General features: G+C 38.2%; 1 protein-coding gene across 1 annotated transcript in view; it reads left to right on the top strand.

The window, feature by feature from the left end:
* The window catches only part of sorl1 (sortilin-related receptor, L(DLR class) A repeats containing), a 201,557-nt gene that overhangs the window by 112,878 nt on the left and 63,923 nt on the right, over positions 1-24,756 (top strand). Inside the window, exons 23-33 of the mRNA XM_073029918.1 lie at positions 4,304-4,417; positions 5,459-5,581; positions 6,735-6,854; positions 9,251-9,376; positions 10,172-10,282; positions 11,091-11,222; positions 13,264-13,395; positions 13,941-14,075; positions 14,872-15,030; positions 19,148-19,303; positions 19,995-20,123. Coding sequence (XP_072886019.1) covers positions 4,304-4,417; positions 5,459-5,581; positions 6,735-6,854; positions 9,251-9,376; positions 10,172-10,282; positions 11,091-11,222; positions 13,264-13,395; positions 13,941-14,075; positions 14,872-15,030; positions 19,148-19,303; positions 19,995-20,123 — 1,437 coding nt within the window. The remainder of the gene's footprint in view (positions 1-4,303; positions 4,418-5,458; positions 5,582-6,734; positions 6,855-9,250; positions 9,377-10,171; positions 10,283-11,090; positions 11,223-13,263; positions 13,396-13,940; positions 14,076-14,871; positions 15,031-19,147; positions 19,304-19,994; positions 20,124-24,756) is intronic.

Here is a 24,756-nt window from a genome sequence, read left to right as displayed (position 1 = left end):
AGCCTACTCAGCGCCCTTCGCTCAGCTACCGATGTTAAACTCTCCAGTACTTTGCCCACGACAGAGCCCGCCTTCCTTACCAGCTTATTAAGACGTGAGGCGTCCCTCTTCTTAATGCTTCCTCCCCAACACGCCACCACAAAGAAGAGGGCGCTCTCCACAACTGACCTATAGAACATCTTCAGCATCTCACTACAGACATTGAATGACGCCAACCTTCTTAGGAAATACAGTCGACTCTGTGCCTTCCTGCACAAGGCATCTGTGTTGGCAGTCCAGTCTAGCTTCTCGTCTAACTGTACTCCCAGATACTTGTAGGATACCTGCAGTCTTTCCTGTCTGTACCCCTCATACTTTATATACTTCAATCAATTTTTAACATTCTCTACTGTAGGGAGAACAGATTTGGCTTCTCCAAATGATCATAATAACTGAACTGCTCATCCCAGGCAACGTCCTGGCAAATCTTTTCTGCACCTTCTCCAGCACCCCCTGCCCCCCACCTATAGCATAATGACCAGAAATGAACAAAGTACTTCAGTTGAGGTCTGATCAGATTTTTATAAATTTTGCACATAAGCTCTCTATTTCTATACTTAATGCCCCTACTAATGAATACCAGTAGCCCATACGACTCCCTAACCATGTTATCTAGCTGTGCTGCTACCTTTAATGATCTGTGAACCAGTATTCCAAAATCCCTTGTATTCAATAATCCTTAAAAGCCTATCATTCATGGTGTATGTCTTAGCCTCATGCTCCCAAAATGCATCATCTGACATTTGTTAGCATTAAGCTCCATCTGCCAATTTCACCAAAGCATTGATATCTGTCTTTTTATTTGCACTTTTTTGAGGGCTACTTCTTTCAATATTCTGGGATGCAAACTAACAGTGTCTGGGGATTTATTGATCAGCAGTCCCATCATGTTTCCCAACACAATTTTCCCAGTAATATTGATTTATCCCATAAGATATGGGAGCCAAATTGGGCCATTTGGCCTATCGAGTCTGTTCCACCATTCTATCATGGCTATTAATTGTCCCCCTCAACCCCATTCTCCTGCCTTCTCCCTATAGCCTTTTGTTACCCAGATTAATCAAGAACCTATCAACCTGTGCTTTAAATATACCCAATGACTTGGCCTCCACAGCCGCCAGTGGCAACGAATTCCACAGATTCACTACCCTCTGGCTAAAGAAATTTTTCCTCATCTCTGTTTTAAATTGATGTCCCTCTGCAGCCTGAGACTATTTTCCATACACCAACAGCTTCACCCACAGTATCTTCTGGTCATCCATGAACTTGCTGAACATACCTCCCATATACATCTCCAAGTCATTCACATATATAACTAACAAAAAGGGTTTATTGTGATGCCACTAGTCATTGGCATCAATTACAAAAGCAGAACTTAACCTCCCAAGGGCCCTGACGTTTTGAATCAGACTCTGATGTGGATTCTTGTCAAAGGCATTACTAAAGTTCACGTAAATCACATCTACTGCCCTGAGATCACCACACTTTGTAACCTCTTAAAATAATTCTTTCAAATTGGTCAGACAGGTGTGTCCTTGAGAAAGCCAAATTGGCTGTCTCTAATTAATCCCTGCCTTTCCAACTGATTTTTAATCTATTTCCTTGGATTTTTTTCCAGCATCTTCTCTGGCACTGATGTTGGATCTTGTATGTGTAAAATTTGGGATCGGATCTCCTGTCCTCCAGTCATCTTGACACCTTGTGTCTAGTGAAGATTTGGGTATCTTAGCCTCACCCATCTCTTTTCTTGCCTGCAAAGGCATCGACTACCTCTTTTTTATTAATACCAATCTGCACTAGAATTTTGCCTGCATTTGATTTTTACCTGTCCCTTCATTGAATTCTCCAGTTATAACGACTGTTTTGTTGTGAATAATGATAAATGCTATTTATTTAAAATTTCAACTATATCCTCTGACTCCATTGTTGTGCCTTATTTGTTGTTCATTTTCCCTGGTTATTCTTTTGTCTTAAATATAGAATGCCTGTTACAGATTTTTTCCCCCTTTTTTTTCCATGACACCCCCCACCAACACTGATTTCTTTTTAAGTGCCTCCTTACACTCTTATGTTCTTGATGGGCCTACTCCTTCATTAGTTCCCTATGTCTGTCGTGTGCTTTATTCCCTCGTTTTCTACCCTCAATGTCCATTATTTCCTATACTTGTTACCACTGGCTTTTACCCTTGGTGGAGCATACCAGCCTTGAACTCTTGTTATTTTTTCTTTAAACATTTCTCACTGTGCAAAATTTGCCTGCAAGTAAATGGTTGCAGTCCGACTTTGCCAGGTATTCCCTTGTGTTATCCCTTTTCAAGAACCTTTTTAAAATATACCGAGTCAAGTTCACTATCTCCAAAAGATTTCCACACTGTTTCTTCCTCAGTTTGACCTGCTGCATTCACCATGTACTGTTGCTTCCCTCATTAGTCTATCAACATACAGCATCTTCCCCAAGCCATCTTGCCTGAAAACTTCATACCCTGGAATACTTGGTTGCTTTTAACTGCCCACCTAACTAACTATTCCAGTGGCCTTCTGACTATTCTTCCAACTTTCATCCTTCATCAATTTGAGGGCATCCTTAGCTCTGTTTTAAGAATCTGAATTTTTACTGTTTGCATATCATAGTTGTGCAAGATTTATTCCTTGTAGAATCCTACAAATTTACAGCACAGAAAATTGCTCCTTTGGCCCACCTAGTCAGTGTAAACTAAGATGCCTGTGTATGCTAACTGGATTTGCCTGCGTTAGGCCTGTACCTCTCTTTGCCTTTCCTGCCTAAACACTTGCCCTTTTAAACATTGTAATTTTATCTGCATCCAGTATCTCTGGCAGCTCATTTTAGACATTCACCAAATTCTGTTGACAGCTTGCCCCTCAGATCGCTTTTAAATTTCTCCCCTCTTGCCTTAAACCTGTGCTGTCCATTTCTAGCTTCTGACCTGGGAGAAACATTGTGATCTTCTTCCCAATTCGAACTTCTTAAATCTTGATGACAAGTTTCTTAAACTTACCATTTTTGCCTCTTGTCCTTGCAGATAATACTTGATGCTGAACTATATGTATTTCACTTTTAAATGCTGCTTCTGTTTCCTGCTCCACTCTGCACTGCATTCCTCCAAGCATGTGATTCTGATTTACCCTTCACAGGTCTTGTCTTGCACAATTGAAATCGGCCTTCGCCCAGTTTAACTTCAGGACAGAGCTTATTCTTTTTCCATACTGTCTTAAAGTTGTATAGAGCAATGTGCATTTAAAAATGTTTGTTTCAAATTTCACCTTATTTTATTATCCCCCTCTCAACAAATTCTGGCCAACAATATGGGTGAAGCCCTCCCCACCATTGAGCACATCTATATAGAACAAAGCAGCATCCATCATCAACAACCCCTACCACAAAGTCACCCAGGTCATGCTCTGCTCTCACTGCTGCCATCAGGAAGGAGGTACAGGAGCCTCAGGACTCACACCACCAGGTTCAGAAACAGTTATTACCCCTCAAACATCAGGCTCTTGAACCAGAGTGGATAACTTCACTCGCCCAATCACTGAATTGTTCCCACAACCTGTGGACTCTTTCAAGGACTCTTCATCTCATGTTCTCAATAATTATTGATATTTATTTATTATTATTCTTTTTGTATTTGCACAGTTTGTTGCCTTTTGCGCACTGGTTGTCTGCCCTTTTGGTATGGTCTTAGATTCTATGATGGTTATTGGATTTATTGAGTATGCCCACAAGAAAATGAATATGGTGACATACTAAATGCGTGCTTTGATAATACATTTACCTTGAACTTTGAATTTGTTCCAGATTTTAATTGGCCCGTTATTGCTCATGAATTCAGTCCTTCAAGCTGTGGTGTTCAGAACCAAATATTTTTGCCTTTTTTCTTCCTTGTAAGGTGTTTCTTAAAACTTTCCCTTTTACCAAGTTTCCACTGGATTTTTTTTCCAATACCACTTTGTTTATGCGGTAGCAAGTTTTCTATGATGAGTCCGCTTAGAAACACCTGTAACATTTTTCTACATTAATGATGCTTTGTGATTGGTTGGTAATGGTGTTTCTTTTCCACTTTCTTTGACTTATTATATTATATAGTTCTATTGAGTGTCCTATTTGAAACTGTCTTTTATCCATAAAGATCAGCCTCCAGCATTCCTGTTTCTCTCTTCTCCTCCCCCCCCCCCCCCTTCTCTAAGGACATTTGAGCTTGGTTTTGTCTTGGAATAGCTACCATCTATATTTTTTTCATTATAGAGCATAGTTGTCTACCGAACCAGTATGCATGTTCCAATGGGAAATGTATCAGCAACATTTGGAAGTGTGATAATGATGACGACTGTGGTGACTACAGTGATGAAAAGAATTGCCGTAAGTCCCACCTGAATTTAGCAGCAGTGAATAAGTATTATGTAATTATCTCAATGCTGTAATAACAAATTGCTGCCAAGGGTTAACTGGAATATTTGTTACAACTGTGGTGCAGTGAAACCTCTCATCTATTTAACTTTGTAATGTTGCCCCTTTTACCAGACATTTCCTTTACAATGCTAAGCGTATTGTTTGTGAAACTCAGCATGCTTACAGATTGTACAATTAAAACTTGTTTTGTCCTCTTAATGTAAGTCTTCATATTTTTTGTCTTATGATGTACAAAGCGTAGGTTAGTGTAGCCCCCGGTAAGCCTCAAGCTCGCTCAGTTTGCTTCCATCTGGGGGAGCAGCCTTCAGCCCTGCCAAACTGGGTAATCAGCTTGTGTAGATGCTGTGTGATGTCCCCACCCCGCCAATTAACAGACAGTACACCATATGCGATTAAATGATTACGCTTTATAGATCTTACTGGAATGATGTACTTAATAGAGATGCAATATAAAAGTAAAAGGCGCCAAACTTATCAAAGTCCAACCACTTCGTGCACAACCAATTGGAGCTCAGTTAACGAAGTCTTCTTGCCACCATTCGATCCCCTCCGACCTCCTCGACCCGCTGTCTGGGACCAACAACAGTGGTCGACCAGACACTCCACACAAATCTGTCCTCGTCTCCTCTTTTCTCCGAAAACCCTAGGCCTCAGACCCCCCGCTCAGGGCCGTTCCGTCGTCCAGCTTACAACATCGCATCTTCTCCCTCTAACCCCCTCGCGCCGTCTCCCCAAAAGTCCGCGAAACCACAGCTCACAGACCCACAAGAAAGAATAACATCTTTTCCAGTTGGTTAACAAATGAATACAATTCCCATTATCAGCAATCATAACCCAAACAAGCTTCGAGAGAAAGCACTCTCTCACCAGTTAGCATAACAAAGAAGCATTTTTACTTTTAACAAAGAAGCCATTTTGATTAACGCACACAGTAACATAAAGAAAAAAAAACCCTTACATTAGTAAGCATGAGCACTTTTACTTTCACAGCCACAGGTGCTTGTGATCCCAGCTCTCAGTTTAAGTGTCGATCTTCAGGGATGTGCATTCCAGCGGCATACATGTGCGATCGTGAAGATGACTGTGGGGACAGTAGTGATGAGGAGCAGTGCAGTAAGTGACATCAAACATTCATCTACTTTATGTGAATAATCTTTAGCAATGATTCTGTCAAATTGTATCTTTTGTGCTTTTGTTATTCCTTACTATATAAATCTAAAAGAGTATTTTTTAATTACCCAAAACTTGCAAAAATAATGGTAATCTCTCCCTCCCCCCCAAACTTTTATTATTGACCTTAATAAAAAGATTAAAGTTGGGTGTGGGGTTCATTCTGAAAAATTGCCGTGAATATCCTTGGCAAGGCCCAGTATTGTGACGGAATCTGTGCATGATAGAATGAGCTCAACGATGCAGCAATTCCAAACCTATCATTCAACTCCCAAGGGGAGACCAGTGTTGGAGCAAGGTCACGCAATCACAGCTAGGCGGTTGCGATCAGCTTATGACTATGTATTTGTGGGCATGCGTGTTGAAATCCCAAACTGATTGGCATTTGTGTGGGGAACATTTTGGTATTGGCTTGCAAAATCGAGCAATTTTTTTTTTAGCCAAGCTCCATGTTTGCAGTCATGTTTCCTGTTTAAATTTCTTGCACTTTTAACCCATCTCCAGTAGGAGGCACGTATTCTGTCTGATCAACTGCATGAACTGAAATTGTTTCTTGTGTGGCCCATTCCTTTCCTGTGATTTCAGATCTTCCACATCCTTGCTTGGGGGAACTTTGGCGTGAGTTTAGTTGACGAGGTCACATTTTATGTTCTAATTCTAGTGTATCACATAACCAGAATTTTATCCTACTGCAGTATAATTCAACCTTTTTTATGACACAAGAAAAATTTGAATTAAAATAGTTGGAAGGATCAAGAATTTACCTTCCCACACTAATTTCTATCAAAAATTTTCTTGCAAAATTAGTGTTAAATAATGTTAATTACTAGAGATTCTGGATCATTAATTTTTTTTTGTTGGCTTTTGTGTCATTCCACTGTTTACTGCTCATAAATTACAGGCAGCTAATAAGTCAATGATTTGGATTAGAAAGCACTTTAACTGATGTAAAATATTAATTAATATAAAGGTAAATTATGTTGGTAGCTTTCCATTAGGATTGTGAAATATTTGTTTTTAAGTTTGATGATATTATCTAGATCCTTCTGTGTATGTAATTAACATTTACAGTTTTTTTTCCTTAAATCACTTGCAGCATTAAACAGTTGTAAGAGTGATGAGTTTACTTGTGCCAATGGTTTGTGTATTCGGCGTTCTTGGATGTGTGATGGGGACAATGACTGCCGAGATTGGTCAGATGAAGCAAACTGCACTGGTAAGTGATAGTTCATAACTTGAATTTATTCAAGATCTCTAGCAAAGTGATGTAATAGTCACATAGACACGAGGAAATCTGCAGATGCTGGAAATTCGAGCAACATACAAAATGCTGGCGGAACGCAGCAGGCCAGGCAGCATCTATAGGAAGAAGTGCAGTCGACTTTTCGGGCCGAGACCCTTCGTCAGGACTCATTCTGATGAAGGGTCTCGGCCCGAAACATTGACTGCACTTCTCCCTATAGATGCTGCCTGGCCTGCTGCATTCCACCAGCATTTTGTGTGTGCTGTTCTAATAGTCACATAGCTCAATTTGGGAAATGTTTCAATTGAGTGGTAGTAAAAAAACAAGCAAAATACTGTGTTGCTTTTCAAAATGCCAGAGTTCATTTCCAGTGCATTGGTTATTCATTTGGTTAATTTTATGTATTTCAGAACAGCTAATGCTTCCAAAATAACTTTGGAGGCCCTAGACTCAGATTATAATACTTTTTGAAAGATAAATACAAGTCATTTATGGTTATTAAATTTGAGCAAGAATAGCTTTTTCATTATTTTATTGGCAAAAAGATGATACAGTTCCAGCTATGGGTAAGTCTTGAATTGGCTGGCATACAAGATAAGTATTTCATTGTCAATAGATAAGTTTTCCTTGAAGTAACAATGAGAACCAGAATTTAGGATGATCATGGGATTCGTATGATGTCTTGGATGTTGAGGAATATTGAGGGTTGGGAGAAAGAAACAAATGTGGGGAGAAGCTCCCAAGAGTGTTGGGAAAATGTATGGAGATACTTAAAAGAAATTAAGAAGGCTGAGGGATTATAGAAAATTGTCAGACAGGATTGAGAGAAAACTAAAGATATATTGGGAGAAGAAGAAAAAAAATGGGAAAAGTAGGACCCATTGGGGATAATAGGAATAATCTGTGCAGTGAGCCAGAGGGAATAGGTAAGGTTCAAAATCAATACTTTTCATCACTATTCACAAAGGAACGAGGCTTTGTAATTGGAGAGTTCAGTGAAGGGGCAGGTAAAAGTTGAGTGTAGATGCTCCATAAATAAGTACTCGATACATTAGCTGGTACCACGGCGGCTAAAGCTCCGGGGCTGGATGGGATTTATCTCTGGTTGTTAAGGGAAGCAAGGGAAGAAATTAGTGGGGCACTGGCTGAGATTTCTGTCTTTGAATGCAAGTGAGGTACCAGACGACGGGAGGACAGCAGATTTGCCATTTTCGCAAAAGCAGGCAGGGGAAAAGCCTGATAGCATAACATCAGTGGCAGAAAAGATACTGGAAAATTTTCTGAAGGTTTAGGATTAATTATCACTTGGAGAGGCAGGGACTAATCAGAGACAACCAACATGGATTTGTCAAGGGCATATCCTGCCTGGCCAATTTGGAAAGGTAATAAAGTGTATCATTGAAGCTGAGGCAGCAGGTGGGATTTTAGTAGACCCTTGACAAGGTCCCAAATGGTTCAAAAATTTAGGACCAATGGGATCCAGGTTAAGTTTGCAAATGGGATCCAAAATTGGCTTGGCAATAGGAGACAGAGTTGTGGTGGAAGGTCACTTTTATGATTGAATGTTTGTGATCAGTTGTGTCCCACAAGGATCAGTGCTGGGACCCTTGCTGTTTCTAACATGCCAATGCTTGATGCATGAACAGCAAGATAGAATGAGAGAGAGAGAGTGGTTGAAAGAGCAGTTGATAGTGTGAAATGTAGTCAGACTACAGAGAGATGTCATTGCATTGATGAAATTGGCTGGAAAATGGCAGATGGAGTTCAATGCAGACAAATGTACGGTGATGTATTTTGAGTGTGCTAATAAGGCATGAATGGCAGTGTCTTGGTTGGGGAGTATTGAGGAACATTGGAACAACATTAGGAAGATTGAGATACTGATCTTCACAAGTCAGGACATCCCATATCGAAGTGGGGGAGATTATGTTTTAAGTTTTGATAAAGAAGATGATGCTTGATAAAACTTAGCATTTACATATTCAAAAACAGCAAATTTAATTTATGAAACACTCTCAAATTAAAGCTATCAAATGGATCAGTTATAAGGCACAAATAAACATTTTATTGGTCCTGCTGAAGAGTCTCTGCCCGAAATGTCAACTACTGTTTTCCATAGAATGCTGAGTGCCTTACTGAGTTCCTCCAGCATTCTGTGTGCGTTGCTTGGATTTCCAGCATCTGCAGATTTTCTCTTGTTTGTGGTTTTATTGGAACCTCTGCCTTTTACTTTAGAATAATCAAATTTGTCCAAAATGCATCTTTTCTGTGGTGTGCTGCAGAGTGTAAATGCATTGTTATCTCTGGAAATGTGTCTAATTATATTGCTTATTTTCTGGAACAATCATTAACACAAACATTTTCTTTAGCAAATAAACACACCTGTGACGCTAGCGACTTTACTTGCAAAAATGGTAACTGCATCCAGCTTGGTTGGTTGTGTGATGGAGATGATGACTGCTTTGATGGGACAGATGAAGGAGATGATATCTGTGGTAAGAATGCTGTGTATAAGTCACTCTCATCTCTTTTGTTTATTGGCAATTTGTATGTAAATAAGGTGAATAATTTGCATCAAAAGTTGAGACGTTAACTTTACACAGCATGTAAAGTTAAGTCAAAAACAAATTAAGGCTATTTCTGTCTTTGAGACAGTATCAAAATCTCAAATACCTGTGCATTTTGTACAAATGTATTTGTGTATGGATGTGGAAAAGCAAGTGAACAGGAGAAAAACCTCAAATGTTTAAAGATGGCACAAACATAGAACTTTAACCTGAACTTTCTTTTTAAAAACTAAATTGCATACAACATAAAGAAATTAAATAATTTCTAACAAATAATCCAATTGCATATACAGTTTGGTTTTATTGGCCATGCAATCTGTGGAGCTGAGTTTTAGTTAGTTACAAGTATATAATGTTGAAATTGTTTGGGTCATTCTAATGATTTGTGATTTAAGTTTTAAGGTTCAGTTCATTTAGCCAACTAGTTTGCATCTGTTCAATGTTAGAATTGGAATAGATGACAAAGTTTAATTAGCATCTGTTAATATCTGCATGTGTCCAGTAAAGATTTGAGTTTTTGATATCTGTTTTTCCTTTTTCAGTTTGGCCAATGCATTATTAGTACTTGGTGCATTAATAAAATCAAGTCAGTTAACTGCATAGGTCTATATAATTCCTGAACAGTGTGGGCTGTTTAGTACATGTATTAGAAGTCGAACATGCAGTTTTATTTCCAATATGTCTTGATACATTTGCTTTTCCTCCAATCATGTTTTTGTGCAGTTAAGGCTGGTTGTAATGGATTTAAATGTGGCAATGGTACATGTATTGGAATGACAGAACGTTGCAATGGCGTGCCAAACTGTTTGGACAAATCAGATGAGCAAAACTGCAGTGAGTGCTTCTGCTTTTTTTTTTAAACTTTCAACCATGTACTGTATATTTTCAACACTTTTTAAAAAGTGGCTAGGTGGACACTTGGATTCTTTGGCATGGACTGAGTGCTGGATGATGGAATAAATACAGAAGGATGTTTGCTGATTGGTGTGGATAATTTCCTGTTCCATTGCTGTACAATTCTGTGATTCTTTAATTATACAAGCATTATTCAGTTTGCTCTGTAATGTAATAGTCTGGAAGAGCAATACCTAACATAATACAGTATCAATACAGTCACATTTAAGACATTATTGTGTATTAACATTTTTGTTGGGTTAAAGATAAAATTGTTTGATTATTCTTGCACAAGTAGAAACAATTCAAAAATCTGTTCAAAGTGTTATCTTTATTATTATTATCATAGTTAATAATTAACAGGTATCTTTTGACCAAGGGAATTTCATGCCCTACTAGGGTATGTATGTGGAATTTTATTGACATTTTATATAATTAAATTCTTGATTTACTTCTTGACATAGTTTCTGTATTCTAACCTCTGGTTACTGCTTTGGTTTTTTCCCCTTCCATTCAATTTAACTTGTTATATATAAATGCTTGACTTAAAATTCATAGAATGTATATTTGTTGTTCCAACCAAAGGATTTATAATTCCCACTTTCCCAGACATAAATAGTAAGATATTGCTGCGAATGGCTTGATATGACTTTCATCTGCATAAACTAGAGAAATAAAAGTTGCTGTTGTATTGTAATATTAAACCTGAATATTACCACAGTTATTTTTTTTTTATCAACTTCATCAGGCCCATTGTGCTCCCGGTACTTTGAATTCGCCTGTAAGGATGAACTCCAGTGCTTGCAGAAAGCGATGGTCTGTGATGGAATCCGACAATGTGACGATGGTTCAGATGAGGATCCAGATTATGCTCATTGTAGTATGTTCTCTTCATTATTTTCATAACATGTTAAAGCCATGTAAAGCAAAATCTAGAAAGTTACTTGATAATAGGATTTGTGTTCCTCCACATGGTCAAATTGGGTCACATTTTTGGGAGAAAAGAAGTTGGTCTTCCTGACCCCATGTGACTGTTCCACATGTTAGCCTTGTTTCCAGGTAGTAGTTGATTTTTGTAACTTTGGATAACATTGTGTTTAAGACTGATCATTAGCTATCCTAACAGAGTTAATCCAATAACCAGCAGAAGCAAGAACTGTAACAAAATAAATGTAATTATTTTTGCTCTGTTGTTATCCAGTGGCAGGCACTTCAATCAGTTCTAAACCTAGCTTGCAATCTTAGCTTGAGGTTAGCATTAAGCAGAAATCAGATAAAATATTCTTAATTTATTAGGCTTTAAACCAGTCAATACTTATGCTCGCTGAGGAAAAAGAAACCAGATTGTAACGATTGTCAAATTTTGGCCTGTGAAATCTTCCTTGCCCTTTATTATACTGTGTTAATTGAGGGAAAAAAAATTCCCATAGAAAGATGCATCCAAACAAACTGAATTGAATATGCAAGTTATTTTCAGAACTGATTTTATAATTTATAACCATCCATGTATGAGAAACATTAAACTCAAACTAGGCATGTCCCAGAATAACAAAGATGATTGGTAAAATGCTGACAAGTGTTGGGAATTTGAAGAATGCATAGCAAACCTCATTACATAAATATCCTTTTTCTGCTGTTTGCAGTATAGCTCAAGGAAAAAAGAATTACAGAATCGCAAGTTTAATCCAGATCAGGCTTGATTTCTCAGCAGTAATTATAACTGTTAAAGTTTTAATTAATTCTGAAAAGTCAGAAGATAGATAATTAAAAATAAACTAGTTGATAGGTTGCTTGATGATCAATGTTTATTTACATGTAGAATTCCACTGAATCTTCCACTTAGCTAAATACTGAAAAATCATCAGAAGTTTATCCATTATCAAACATTGTTACTCTTCGGCCACTCTTCCCTCTGGTGCAAAGCTGAGTTTCCAATCTAAATTTTATCCACAAAAGAGCAATACCTAAAAGTTAGTGGTTCTTTATGTCAAATCATAGGTGCTTACTGAGATACAAGGGTGCTATTTATTAGTCACTAGAAAGCTTACTGTTTATTTAGCTAGGACTTGCCTGTCTTTTCAGTGTCCAGTTAAGAACATTTAGCATGTTGGCTGATAGTTGTCTTGGGCGATTTGAGATTTCTTTCAGTTTCAGTAGTGAGCTATGGTATTTTAAGACTGAATAATATTTGGGTAATTAATTTATCAAGACAAGTTCCATGGAGTAGAGTGGACCTGGCAACTCTGAATTATTGAACATGGCAAGCAAGTTTGGCTTTTACTGTCAGCAAATTATTCAGTCAAGAGAAAAGACTAGTGAATGTTTTGGGTGAAATCCTTTATAAGGACCAAAGTACAAACAACGGGAATTATTTCTATTGCTGAAATTTACAACTATACCAGTTACATGTGTATGGTATATGCATTGTATATAATACCTGTAAGATCATAAACTCAGGAAAATCAAGGTAGCTAAATATTTATAGCATGATCGAAGGTTCACACATAGTTTATGAACGAACAGATTATAACAGCAGATCTAAAGATGCGAGGAAATTTAGTTTTTGGACATTTTCCAGAAGTGAAGAATATCTGTATATACAGTACATAGATTTTTCAAAACCTAAGTCCATAACAACCATTTATCACTTTAAAATTGAATAATTAACATATGTGAATTGTTAATGATCTGATATTGAATATAAGCAGAATTTCTGGATAAAACGTTACAGGTGAGAAATGCAGGAGTGGGCTCAAACTTTTGAGATGGTGTCTGCAAGCACTCAGTAGTAAAATTTTGTTGCTGTGTGTCTTTTTTTTGGGGTGTCATGCATGTCACTCAGTTAGATTGCCTTACTTGTAAATTGCCAGATTGACATTGTGAGGATATTAACATTTTCTATTGATATTTTTATTTTGTAGCCCAGACAGATGAGTTCAGTCGAACTTGTGAGCCCTTCAGTTTCAAATGCTCGAATGGAGTATGCATTAGCATGGAATGGAAGTGTGATGGGGTGGATGACTGTGGAGACTATTCAGATGAAGCAAATTGTAGTAAGTAGACAGTTTTGCCTATACCTGGTGGTTAATGATCATTCTATGAAATTTCTCTTTAATTCAGCAGATGAATTGTTTAGTACATTTTCCATCTATAAAATGCATCATTTTCTTTAAACATCAGTTGTTTAGATTTACCAGGTGGGGACGATTGATCTAGAAAAATGGCTTTGAATCTCACTAGGGACTTGATGAATTTGAATTAAAATAATATGTTATGATTTCTTTTAAAGGCTAATAATACTGGCATTAAACTGGTAGATTTGTTTCAAAACTGACATGGCTCACTAATGTCCTTTTGGGTAAGGAAATCTATGACTTCTTGCCTAATCTGACCTATGTGCTGCTCCAAACATGTCAATCTGACTGCTGAGATTGGGCAATTAAGGTCAGACAGCAAATGCACTGCTGGTGAATACCCATCCCATAAATGATTACATTATACAGTGTTAATTGCTTTAATTTTCTGTATTTAGGTTGCTACACTTTTTTTTAAACAAAAATCCTTACCAGGCATTGATATGGTTTTTGAAACTTTGCAGGATATCCGACTGAGACACCTTCTTGTATGAAGTATTTTCAGTTCAGTTGCCAGAATGAAAAATGTATACCAATGTGGTGGAAATGTGATGGGGAGAATGACTGTGGAGACTGGTCTGATGAAGATGGCTGCCCTGGTAGGAGCCAAAATAAATACAATAATATGAATTATTTATGTTACTTGGGTGGAATAAATTAATAACTGGTGGGAAATGCTTGTAACTTGTTTCTACATCATTATCACTGATAGTCACTGACTGCATTTAAGAAGTCTCTGTTTGAGCACTTTAAATTGCACAAGCATAGATGTCTCTGGACTAAGTACTGGAAGATGGGATTAATATGGATTGTTGCCACTGTACATCTTGGAAGTGATGAGCTGAATGCCCTTTTTCCAGACTGTATGACTCTGGGTGCTGGATTATACTGATTTAATTACAGTGTAGTAATGGAAATTGGTTTTGAAATGAAAATAATCATTTCCATTTGCTATAATTATATGGGGTGAAAAGAGAAAGACCAAAGATGTAGAATAAAACATCGAAACAAATTTCAAATATGAAAACATTATTATTGTTAAAGAACAAGCTTGTATTTATATGGTACCTTTCATATCTTTGACAGCCATATTGAAGTCCTATTGGTAGCAAACAGCCTTGTGGCCAGGTGAAGTTTTAGTCAGATGTTATTCCCGTTTCATTGGATGCTTGCATGTCAATTTGGGCTTTTCTCTGTTTAACATGACAATGCAGCACTCTTTGTATGGCACTAGTGCTTGTTGATATTTCCTGCTCATGTTTGCATTGAGAAAGCAGAATTTGCAGAAAAAACAGATAGTTTTAGATATAATAGATCGTCTTTACTAATTTAGTTCTGGCTCCTAAAATTACTACTTATTTAGCCAATGAACATGAGTCTTTGCATCTATTTTAGGTTCAATTCCTGTTCCACATGCTACTGAAGTTCCTTTGAGTTGTGGCCCCAACCATTTCAGATGCAATTCTGGGGGATGCATTGTAAACCATTGGGTATGTGATGATTACGAAGATTGTGGGGATGGTTCTGATGAGGAAGGTTGCCCATCTATTTCAGGTAAGAACAAATTATGATGGCTGTACATAAACTGAGATCTTGGCTTCATTGAACATGATATATATCACAAAATATTGGGGTTTCTTTATGCACCTTTCTCGTTTAAAGTCTGATTTTTTTTTTGAAGTGTTTGTCACAATCAGTGAGAGTAAAACAGAAATTTTATTTCATTATTAAATATTGCACTGCTAAAACTACCACAGCTGGGGCTTATTGAACAAGGGCTGCATTTACTTCAAAGTTCTTGCTGCATTAATCCCTGGAATTTCCAACATGTATAAATTTTGCAGCTAGTGATTCTCTAGTAATTGTTCACATGTATGTTTTATAATAAATCTCTTGAATATATTTCTAGTTGGTGCCATACTGGCCACTGCAATTGAAATGTCAAGAGCCATGATTTTATAGAGTAGTGTTTTTCTGCTGCTTTTGATTTAATGGCATATTATGGAACATTTGCTGAATTTGACTATTTACTCATCAAATTTTGCCAAACCCTATGCTAGGGTAGTAACTTGACAAGAGAGTCTAAATGTACTATGCACCTGGCCCTTGGTTTTCTGTTTGAGGGGACTGACATAGAAATGAGGTTAATGACCTTGTGGGTAAAACTTTTTTCTTTTTTTATGAATGTTATTTTATTTTGCTCAGCATAACAAAACTTTCAATTTCCAGATACGTTTACATTTCTTCCCCTCACAGTTATCAGGTATCAGAACACTTCCATCAAAATATAGACATCACCACAACATCCTATACAAAAGCCCTTATTAGTATAGTAGACAGGTTTACATCTACATACTGCAGAAAAGGTTGCCATGTTTTATGAAAACTATTTGTTTTTGAGTGTACCATACATGTCAAAAAGTCCAAAGGAATGTATTCCAAGAGTAATTTACGCCAACCAAAAAGTCCAGGGGCCTTATCGGATATCCAACAAAGCAAAATTGTTCTTCCTTGCACAAAAAGTCAGGATGTTAAAAAGTTTTTTCTGATGTGCATTAATAATACGACTGCTGAGTAAGCCTAAGAGAAAAGACACTGGGTCCAGTTCAAGCTCCATCTTCAGAATCTTTTCCATTTCACCCAAAATATCACTCCAGTATGCCTGAAGTTTGGGACAAGTCCAAAAACAGTGGGTGAAAGTTCCAGTATTTACTTTACATTTAGAACATATTGGAGAAGCCCCCATCTTAAATTTCGAGAGACGATCTGGAGTCAGATAGGCTCTATGCAAAATTTTGAGTTGCAATGCTTTAGTTCTATTACAAACTGAAACTTTCTTTGTATTGTCACAGATGTCTTCCCATGTTTCAGCTGTAATTTCTACTCCCAGCTCTTCCTCCCAGACCTTTCCCAACTGCTCAGCCTCTCCACAAGAACATTCCCTCAGGATGCTGTTTTTAAAAAAAAAAGTACTAATGGAGACTTCACCCTTAGAACGAAACACCCTCTTTTCTATGTCAGAGCTATAGAAATCAGTTAACAATGATGTTTTTTTCTGTATATAATCTCTTATCTGAAAGAAACGAAAAGATCCTTGTTGGGTATGTTAAATTTCTGTATTATTTGAATAAAAGACATCATCATTCCTTCATCAAACAAATCTCCTAGATGGAATATACTCTTAGAAATCCAAAGTTTAAATCCAGAATCCATTATGCCAGGCTGAAAATCTGGACTGCTGATTATTGGAGTGAAGGGTGGTATTTTCGCTGCATTGCCCTCAATTTGTCGCACCGCCCTCCAAGCCCTGACTATATTAATTGTTATTGGATTGCAACAATATTCCTTAACTAGTTTCATCTTATTGAGGAAAAGCAAATTAATAAGAGGGCATTTTGCTTGTGAAGCTTCAATATCTAGCCAAATTGAGGAGGGGTCCCTGCAAACCCAGTCAACCACACAAGATAGAAAGGAACTTAATTGATATTTTTCTGATGGCTGGAGAATCCATACCCCCTAAACTACTGGAAAGCTGTAACTTAGACATTTTAATACAGGGTCTTTTTTGTTCCAGATGAAAGAACCAAACCAGCCATTTATTTTTTTTTTAAGCATGTGTTGGGTAAAAATGACTGGAATCATTCGTATTGGGTAGAGCAGATGAGGAAAAATGTTCATTTTGAGCAAGGTTATTCGGCTAAGCCAAGAAATGGGCAGAGTGCTCCATTGCTCAATATCCTGTTTGATTTTGTCAACTAACTGTGTAAAGTTAGCTTTGAACAATTGATGAAACGTAGGTGTGATAAATATGCCTAAGTAAGCAAAACCAGTCTGTGACCAGTGGGTAAAACTTTATGTATTATTAATTGTTAATATATTAATGTCTTTAAATTACATTTTTTATTTTATAGTTTTAATAATAGAATTTCCCTGAATATCAGTGAGTTTTTAAGTACTTTGATAGACTGTGAACTGTGACCTACTTGTAGTAAGGAGCCATCTTGAAAGCAGTTCACTGTTCTCTTGGTTTATAGACAATTTCTCTGATATAGATTATCCATAGTTCACAATAATGAGTTTTGCTACCCTGTTACATTGTCTTCAGTGATGATCATCTTTAACTGAGCAGCTGTGATTCCAGAACAGTTGTCCATTGAACTTTGATTTTGTTCATAATCAGCAAATGGGTCAGCTGACCTAAAACTGACTATGTGGGAAGCAATTAAAATTTGAGGAACTCAGAGTTGTTTCACATTGCACTGTTTTATCCAGTTTGAATCTTGCATGGCTAAGATTGCCTCTCCCATCAAATGCCTGTATTTCTGTATTATCATCTGGTTAGTCCCAAATGTACTTTGCATTGTAATACAACAGTACAATGCAGATGTTGGCTCTACAGGACGAGATGCCCCTGCTCACCATGATGCCATTTCAAAGTAACTTCATCTGTTTGCACATGGTTTATATCCCTTCATTCCCTGACTGTCTAAATGCAAAATGTCTCTTAAAAGTCACTACCGTATCTGCTACCACACTTCACCTGTTAGTGCGTCCCAGGCATCTTTTTTTTTTAATGTGCCCTATCTATTTCCTTAAACTTTGATCCTCTCACCATAAAGTTATCCCTGTTAGTTTTTCCTGGGGGTGGGGGGGGGAACTGTTTACCCTCTATGCATCTCATAATTTGATGTGCTTGTATCAGATCACCCTTCAGCCTGCGATGCTTCAGCGTAAACAATCCAAATTTGTTCAACCTCTCCTTATACCAATACTCTAATCCAGGCAACATCCTGGTGAACCTTCTCTGCACTCCCCAAAGCCTCCCCATCCTTTGTGCAATATTCTCATTGAGTATGAAATGCTCATTTTCTAGTCTGCTGATGCTGTATAAAACCTACAATTTTCACTGCGAAGATAAAATATGATTTTCATCTTGCTGACTGAGGCTATGACATGTTTGAGGAAGCATTATATTTGGTTAGATACATAGATACTTTATTGATCCCGAAGGAAATTACAGTGTTGCAGCATTATAAGTGCACAGATATACAAATATTAGAAGAGAAGTAAGAGAATAAAAAAATAAGTTTATCTCAAACAGTCTAACAGGAGGGGGTCATCACTTCCCTGGCTATAGGTTGACTCATTATAGACCCTAATGGCCAAGGGTAAGAATGACCTCGTATAGCACTCTTTGGAGCAGCATAGTTGTCTTAGTCTGTTACTATAAGTGCTCCTCTGTTCAGCCAAGGTGGCATGCAGAGGGTGAGAAACATTGACCAAAATTGCCAGGATTTTCCGTCGGGTCCTTTATTCTACCACAGCCTTCAGTGTGTATAGTTTGGCTCATATAACAGAACCAGCCTTTCTAATCAGTTTATTGAACCTGTTGGCATTACCCGTGTTGATGCCATTGCCCCAGCACACCAGCACATAGAAGTGATACTACGTAACTCAACCTTGTTTGCCTTGTTGCCTACTTTAGAAACTTTTAATTTCTCATTACTGATGTCTATTATCTTTGTCCACATTAATATGATTTATTAAGTTTATTTGGGATGCCCTTGTGCTAATGTTTTTGTTTAGTGCAATCAGAATTGATTTTTGAAAACTCTTAATCCATTGAGCATTTAAAATCTTGGGGGTCATGTGATGCATTTTATATTGGCAGCAAACAGAACAACTGTTTCTACCACTACGGCACGGCCTCCTGGAAGATGTAGTGTATCAGAATTTTCTTGTGCCCGAGGCAATAACTGCATTCCCAACTGGAAGCAGTGCAATGGTCACCGAGATTGTCGTGATGGATCAGATGAACTCCACTGCCGTAAGTACATCTGCTGAACAACTTGCAACTGAATCTGTTGAATTAGTTAACAAATTAAGAGAATTGTTAAGATTTTATCGCAGAAGTAGGGAGTGATTTAAATGCACTGGTTCATGGACAGTTTTCTGTAACTGGTTACATTGGGTTGTCCATTACAAGTCCTTCTCATTCATGGTAGAGAGGAATACAGTTGCTTGTAATAACCAACCCCTTCGGGTGTATTATCTCTATGTATTTACTTCATCAACTGGTAGGAATAGGTGTGCATTAAAGGAAAAAAAGAGGGGAAAAGAAAATATAGTGAGTAAGAATATTTAAAATTGACTGCAACATATGGCCATCTTACTGTGACATATGAGTAATTTAGCTGTTTGTACTCTTAGTTAAGAATAGTAAGAGTATTTATAGTATTGGCAAAAACAGTATAATAACCTTAAGAACAGACTTTTCTCAAATATTGATACACTTAGTCCCCTCACTGAGATGAAAAAATTCCAAATTTAAAAAGAAGTCTTAGAAAACTGGACATAAGCCCATCGATCAGTACGTGCAGTATGCTGAAGGTTTTTACTTGACATGGTAGTGTTTTATTTTTAATATGCATATTACCCTGCTGAACATGTTGTTTCATTGTGATTAACTCTTGGGTTGTTTAAAATCTGGCACTTCATTGCAACAATCTAATTTTCAGCTACCCATGCTCCATTACTTTGCTCAAATGGAACTGTATGTGACGATGGCGAGACATGTGTAAGCCCACTGGAACGATGTGATGGATTTCTGGACTGCTCTGATAACAGTGATGAGAAGAACTGCTCAAGTAAGTCGCAGATGTAAATATTAAGAAGTTGTCAAGCAGCATCTAACTTGAAGTAACTGGTGTTTTAAGGCTATTTGAGTAAGGAATTGAAACCGACTCTGTAAGATTTAGCAACTTTAGTTTGTAGTGGTGTTATTGGGATAATGAAAATTAAATTCAAATCTAAATAAAGTATTATTTTATTTTTTTTGTGACAGTATAACTCTAAAAGATGCTTGCTTTTCTGATTTTTGTTTTCATACAGTTGGGGGTTATAAATAGTTCCATCACAGCATGATGTCCTGCTCTGGAACAGACTCTTTACTTTTAATGTTATACATGAAATCAAAGATATTATGAGAGACCCCTGTTGTCCATTGTTGACTAATGAGTCAGGATGACAATGCATGTTAAATCTTTACTTGCCCTTAAATGCAATGCAAGGCATCAGCTTCGATGCTGAAAAATTGCATTGTTAATCCAGATTCAGGCCTGGCTTTAAGTCCTGATTTATCTGTTAATGGAACTCCTGCTGCTTCCTATACAAACCTTGCTTTCCCTGTCCAAAAGTGCTTTGCACCAGTTTTATGATTGCAGTATGTAGATTAAGAGTGTTGGTGCCTTGTTTTTAAAGGATCATAAAGTTAGTCAATAGATGTCACTTAAGTTTTTAGCCTATGTGAATGTTTCAGCGTCTCTTCCTTTTTGTATTTGCGCCATCAGTTTCTTCTGTAGCTGATTCTGTAGTGCAAAATGTGTAACTGACAAGATCTTGCCAGGACTGTATCCTTCACAACATACGGCGTTTTAACCAAGTCCCCCTTTAGCTCCATGATTGTTTAATTAGTGTCAAACAACATTTAGACTTGAATATTAACCTCAACAAGTGTGAAGTCTCATTCTTGTTGATTTCATTATTTTCAATTTAGTAAGAAAAGTAATTATCACTCTCTTCTTGCGCAATCTAGTCTTTCTGGTTCTCCCTATTTCACTATTGTTTTGACATTGAATTCACTACTCCAACTGGAATTGCTTGACTTTACACGGTTCTTTAATGATTCTCAATTTGATGCATTAAGGAGAAATACAGAACCAACAACATTTACAAAATAATTCTCCATTCCTAAAATTAGCTGATGTTTTTCAATATTAATAGTAGAATACTTTGTTCAGATGTCATTTCAACCAAATTCTTGTACAGCATATTGATGAGTTTTTTTTTCTTGTATTCATGCAGTGTGTAAACGTTATCTGGTGTTTATTGTACACCTGAAGTCATTGCTCAGGGAGGTTAAGTAAATTATTTTATTTTATGGGTCTGGTATCCTATGGACTACAGATTACATTTCCTGAAGAACATTAATGATCATGTTTTTTCTAATAGCAATCCAGTAGTAATTTCAAAAGTGACATTGTCATAGTGTCATGGAAATGAACAGCAGAGAAACAGGCCCTTCAGCTCATTTAATCTGTGCAAAACCAGTTAAACTGCCTACTCCCATTGACCTGCACTGGGACAATAGCCCTCCCCCCAATACCCTTGCCATCTATGTACCTATCCAAACTTCCTAAAACATTGAAATCGAGTTTGCATGCACCACTTCTGCTGGCAGCTTGTTCCACACTCTCTCGGCCCTCGTGAGTGAAGGTTTCCCCTTGTGTTCCCCTTAAATACTTCACTTTTCACCCTTAACCCACGGTCCCGAGTTGTAGTCCCACCTAAATTCAGTGGGGGAAAAACCTGCTTGCATTTGTTCTATCTATACCCCTCAAATTTTGTATACCTCTATCAAATCTCCCCTCAATCTGATACATTCCAAGGATTAAAGTCCTAACCTATTCAGTCTTTCCTTATAATTCAGGTCCTCCAGTCCTGGCAAAATCCTTGTAAATTTCTCTGTATTCTTTCAACCTTATTTACATCTTTCCTGTAGGTAGGTGACCAAAACTGCACACCATACTCCAAATTAGGCCTCACCAATGTCATATACCTCAACATAACATCAAAGTACTGTACTCATTACTTTGATTTATGAAGGCCAATGTACCAAAAGCTTTCTTTATGACTCCATCTACCAGTGACACCATTTTCAATGTATTATGGACCTGTTTTCCCAGATTCCTTTATTCTACAACACCCCTCAGTGTCCTACCGTTCACTGTTTAAGACCTATCCTGGTTTGTCCTACTGAAATGCAATGCCTCACCCTTGTCTGCATTAAATTCCATATGCCATTCTTCAGCTATTTTTCCAGATCCTGCTGCAAGCTCTGATAGTCTTCCTTGTTGTCTACTACACCTCCAATCTTAGTGTCATCTGCATATTGCTGATCCATTTAACCACACTATTACCATTGATATCGATGAGAAGCAACAATGGACCCAACATCAATCCCTGTGGTGCTGCACTAGTCACAGGCCTCCAGTTAGAGGGGCAACCATCCATTACCACAGTCTGGCTTCTCCCTCAAAGCCAATGTCTAATCCAATTTACTTCCTCCTCTTAAATGCCAAGCGACTGAACCTTCTTGACTAACCTCCAATGTGGGACCTTGTCAAATGCCTTGCTAAAGTCCATGTAGAACATCCATTGCTGTGCCTTCATCAGCCCTCCTGGTAATTTCCTCAAAAAAAAAACTTTCAAGATTAGTTAGACATGATCTACCACACACAAAGCCATGCTGACTATTCCTAATCAATCCCTGTTTATCTAAATACTCATATCTGGTACCTTAGAATATCTTCCAATAGCTTTCCCACTGAGGATGTCAGGCTCACCAGCCTATATTTTCCTGGTTTACTTTTAAAGCCTTTCATAAACAGCAGAACAGCATTAGTGATCCTCCGATACCTCACTTGTCACTAAGGATTCTAAGTCCCCTGCAATTCCTGCACTTGTGCCACCACAGGGTCAGACTGAACACCTTGTCAGGCTTTGGAGATTTATCCACCCTAATTTGCCTCAAGACAGCAATCATCTCTTCTGTAATCTGTATAGAGTCCATGAAATCGATGCTGCTTTGCCTCACTTCTATAGACCCTCTGTCTGTCTCCTATGTAAGTACTGATATAAAAAATCAATTTAATATCTCCCCCAGTGCATAGTGTAGTGATTAGTACAGCGCTTTCCAGTATCAAGGACTCGGGTTCAATTCCTGCCACTGTCTAAGGAGTTTATATGTTCTTCCTGTGGCCGAGTGGGTTTCCTTCAGGTGCTCTCTCGTTGGGATTTCTATATACTGATGAAGGAAACTTTCCTGAACACATTTGACAAACTCTGTCTCGTATAGTCCTTTCACAATATAGGAGTCCCAGTCAATATGTGGAAAGTTAATCAGCTACTATAACAACCTTGCAGCAATCAGTTTCTCTTGCAACAGTCAGATCTTTTTACAAGTTTGTTCCTCTAAATTCCTTGGGTTGTTGTGTGGTCTGTAATATAGCCCCATTAACATGGTCATGCCTTTCTTATTCCTCAGTTCCACCCATTACAATTCATTAGACAAGTTTTCCGGTCTGTCCTGGCTGAGCACTGCCGTGACAGTTTTCCTGACAGTAATGCCGCCCCAATCCCTCCCACTCTGTCGCATCTAAAATAAGGGAATCCTGGAATATTGAGCTGTCACTCCTGCCCCTGCTGCAACCAAGCCTCACCAATAGCTACAATATCATAATTCCAGGTGTTGATCTATGCCCTGAGCTTATCTGCCTTTCTTACGATATTTCTTGCATTGAAATATATACAGTACAGCTTAGGACATCAGTCACACCATGCTCAATGTCTTGATTCCTGACTTTGTTTGGAGTCTTAACAACATCTGTCTCTACAGACTTTCCACTATCTTCTCTGATATTCTGGTTCCCATTCCCCTGTAACTCTAGTTTAAACCCCACCGTACAGCACTAGCAAATCTTCCCGCTAGGAAATAAGTCCCCCTCCAGTTTTGGTGCAAGCTGTCTTTTCTGTACAAGTCCCACCTTCCCTGGAAGAGAGCCCATTGATCCAAATATCTGATGCCCTCCCTCCTACACAATCTCCTTAGCCACACACTAAACTGTATAATCTTCTGATTTCTGGCCTCACTAGCACGTGGCACGGGTAGCAATCCTGAGATGTTGCCCTTTAGCTTATCACCAAACTCCCTGAACTCACTTTGCAGAACTTTGTCGTTCTTCTTATCCCTGTCATTGGTACTTACGTGGACCACTACCTCTGACTGCTCACCCTCGCGAATGCTGAGGACTCAATCCAAGATGTCCTGGACCTTGGCATCTGGGAGGCAACATGCTATCTGGGGATCTTGTTCTCATCCACAGAACCTCCTTTCTGTTCCCCTAACTAATGAATCCACTCTCACCACATATTGCCTCTTCTCCCCTCTTTTCCTTCTGAGTCACAGAGCCAGGCTCAGTGCCAGAGACCTGACCACTATGACTTTCCTCTGCTTGGTCATTCCCTCCCTTTTCTCCCCCCCCCCCCTCACCCCAACAGTATCCAAAGTGGTGTACCTGTTGTTGAGGGGGATGGCCACAGGGGTACTCTACACTGCCTCCTTAACCCCTTTCTCCTTCCTGACTGCCACCCAGTTTCCTGTGTCCTGCATCTTGGGTGTAATTACCTCTCTATATATCCTATCTATCACCCCACCCCATT

This window comes from Hemitrygon akajei, chromosome 26 (genome assembly GCF_048418815.1).
Source record: "Hemitrygon akajei chromosome 26, sHemAka1.3, whole genome shotgun sequence".
In the NCBI taxonomy this organism is placed as follows: Eukaryota; Metazoa; Chordata; class Chondrichthyes; order Myliobatiformes; family Dasyatidae; genus Hemitrygon; species Hemitrygon akajei.
Note: the sequence above shows the minus strand (reverse complement) of the source record. Positions and strands in the feature narration are given on the sequence as shown.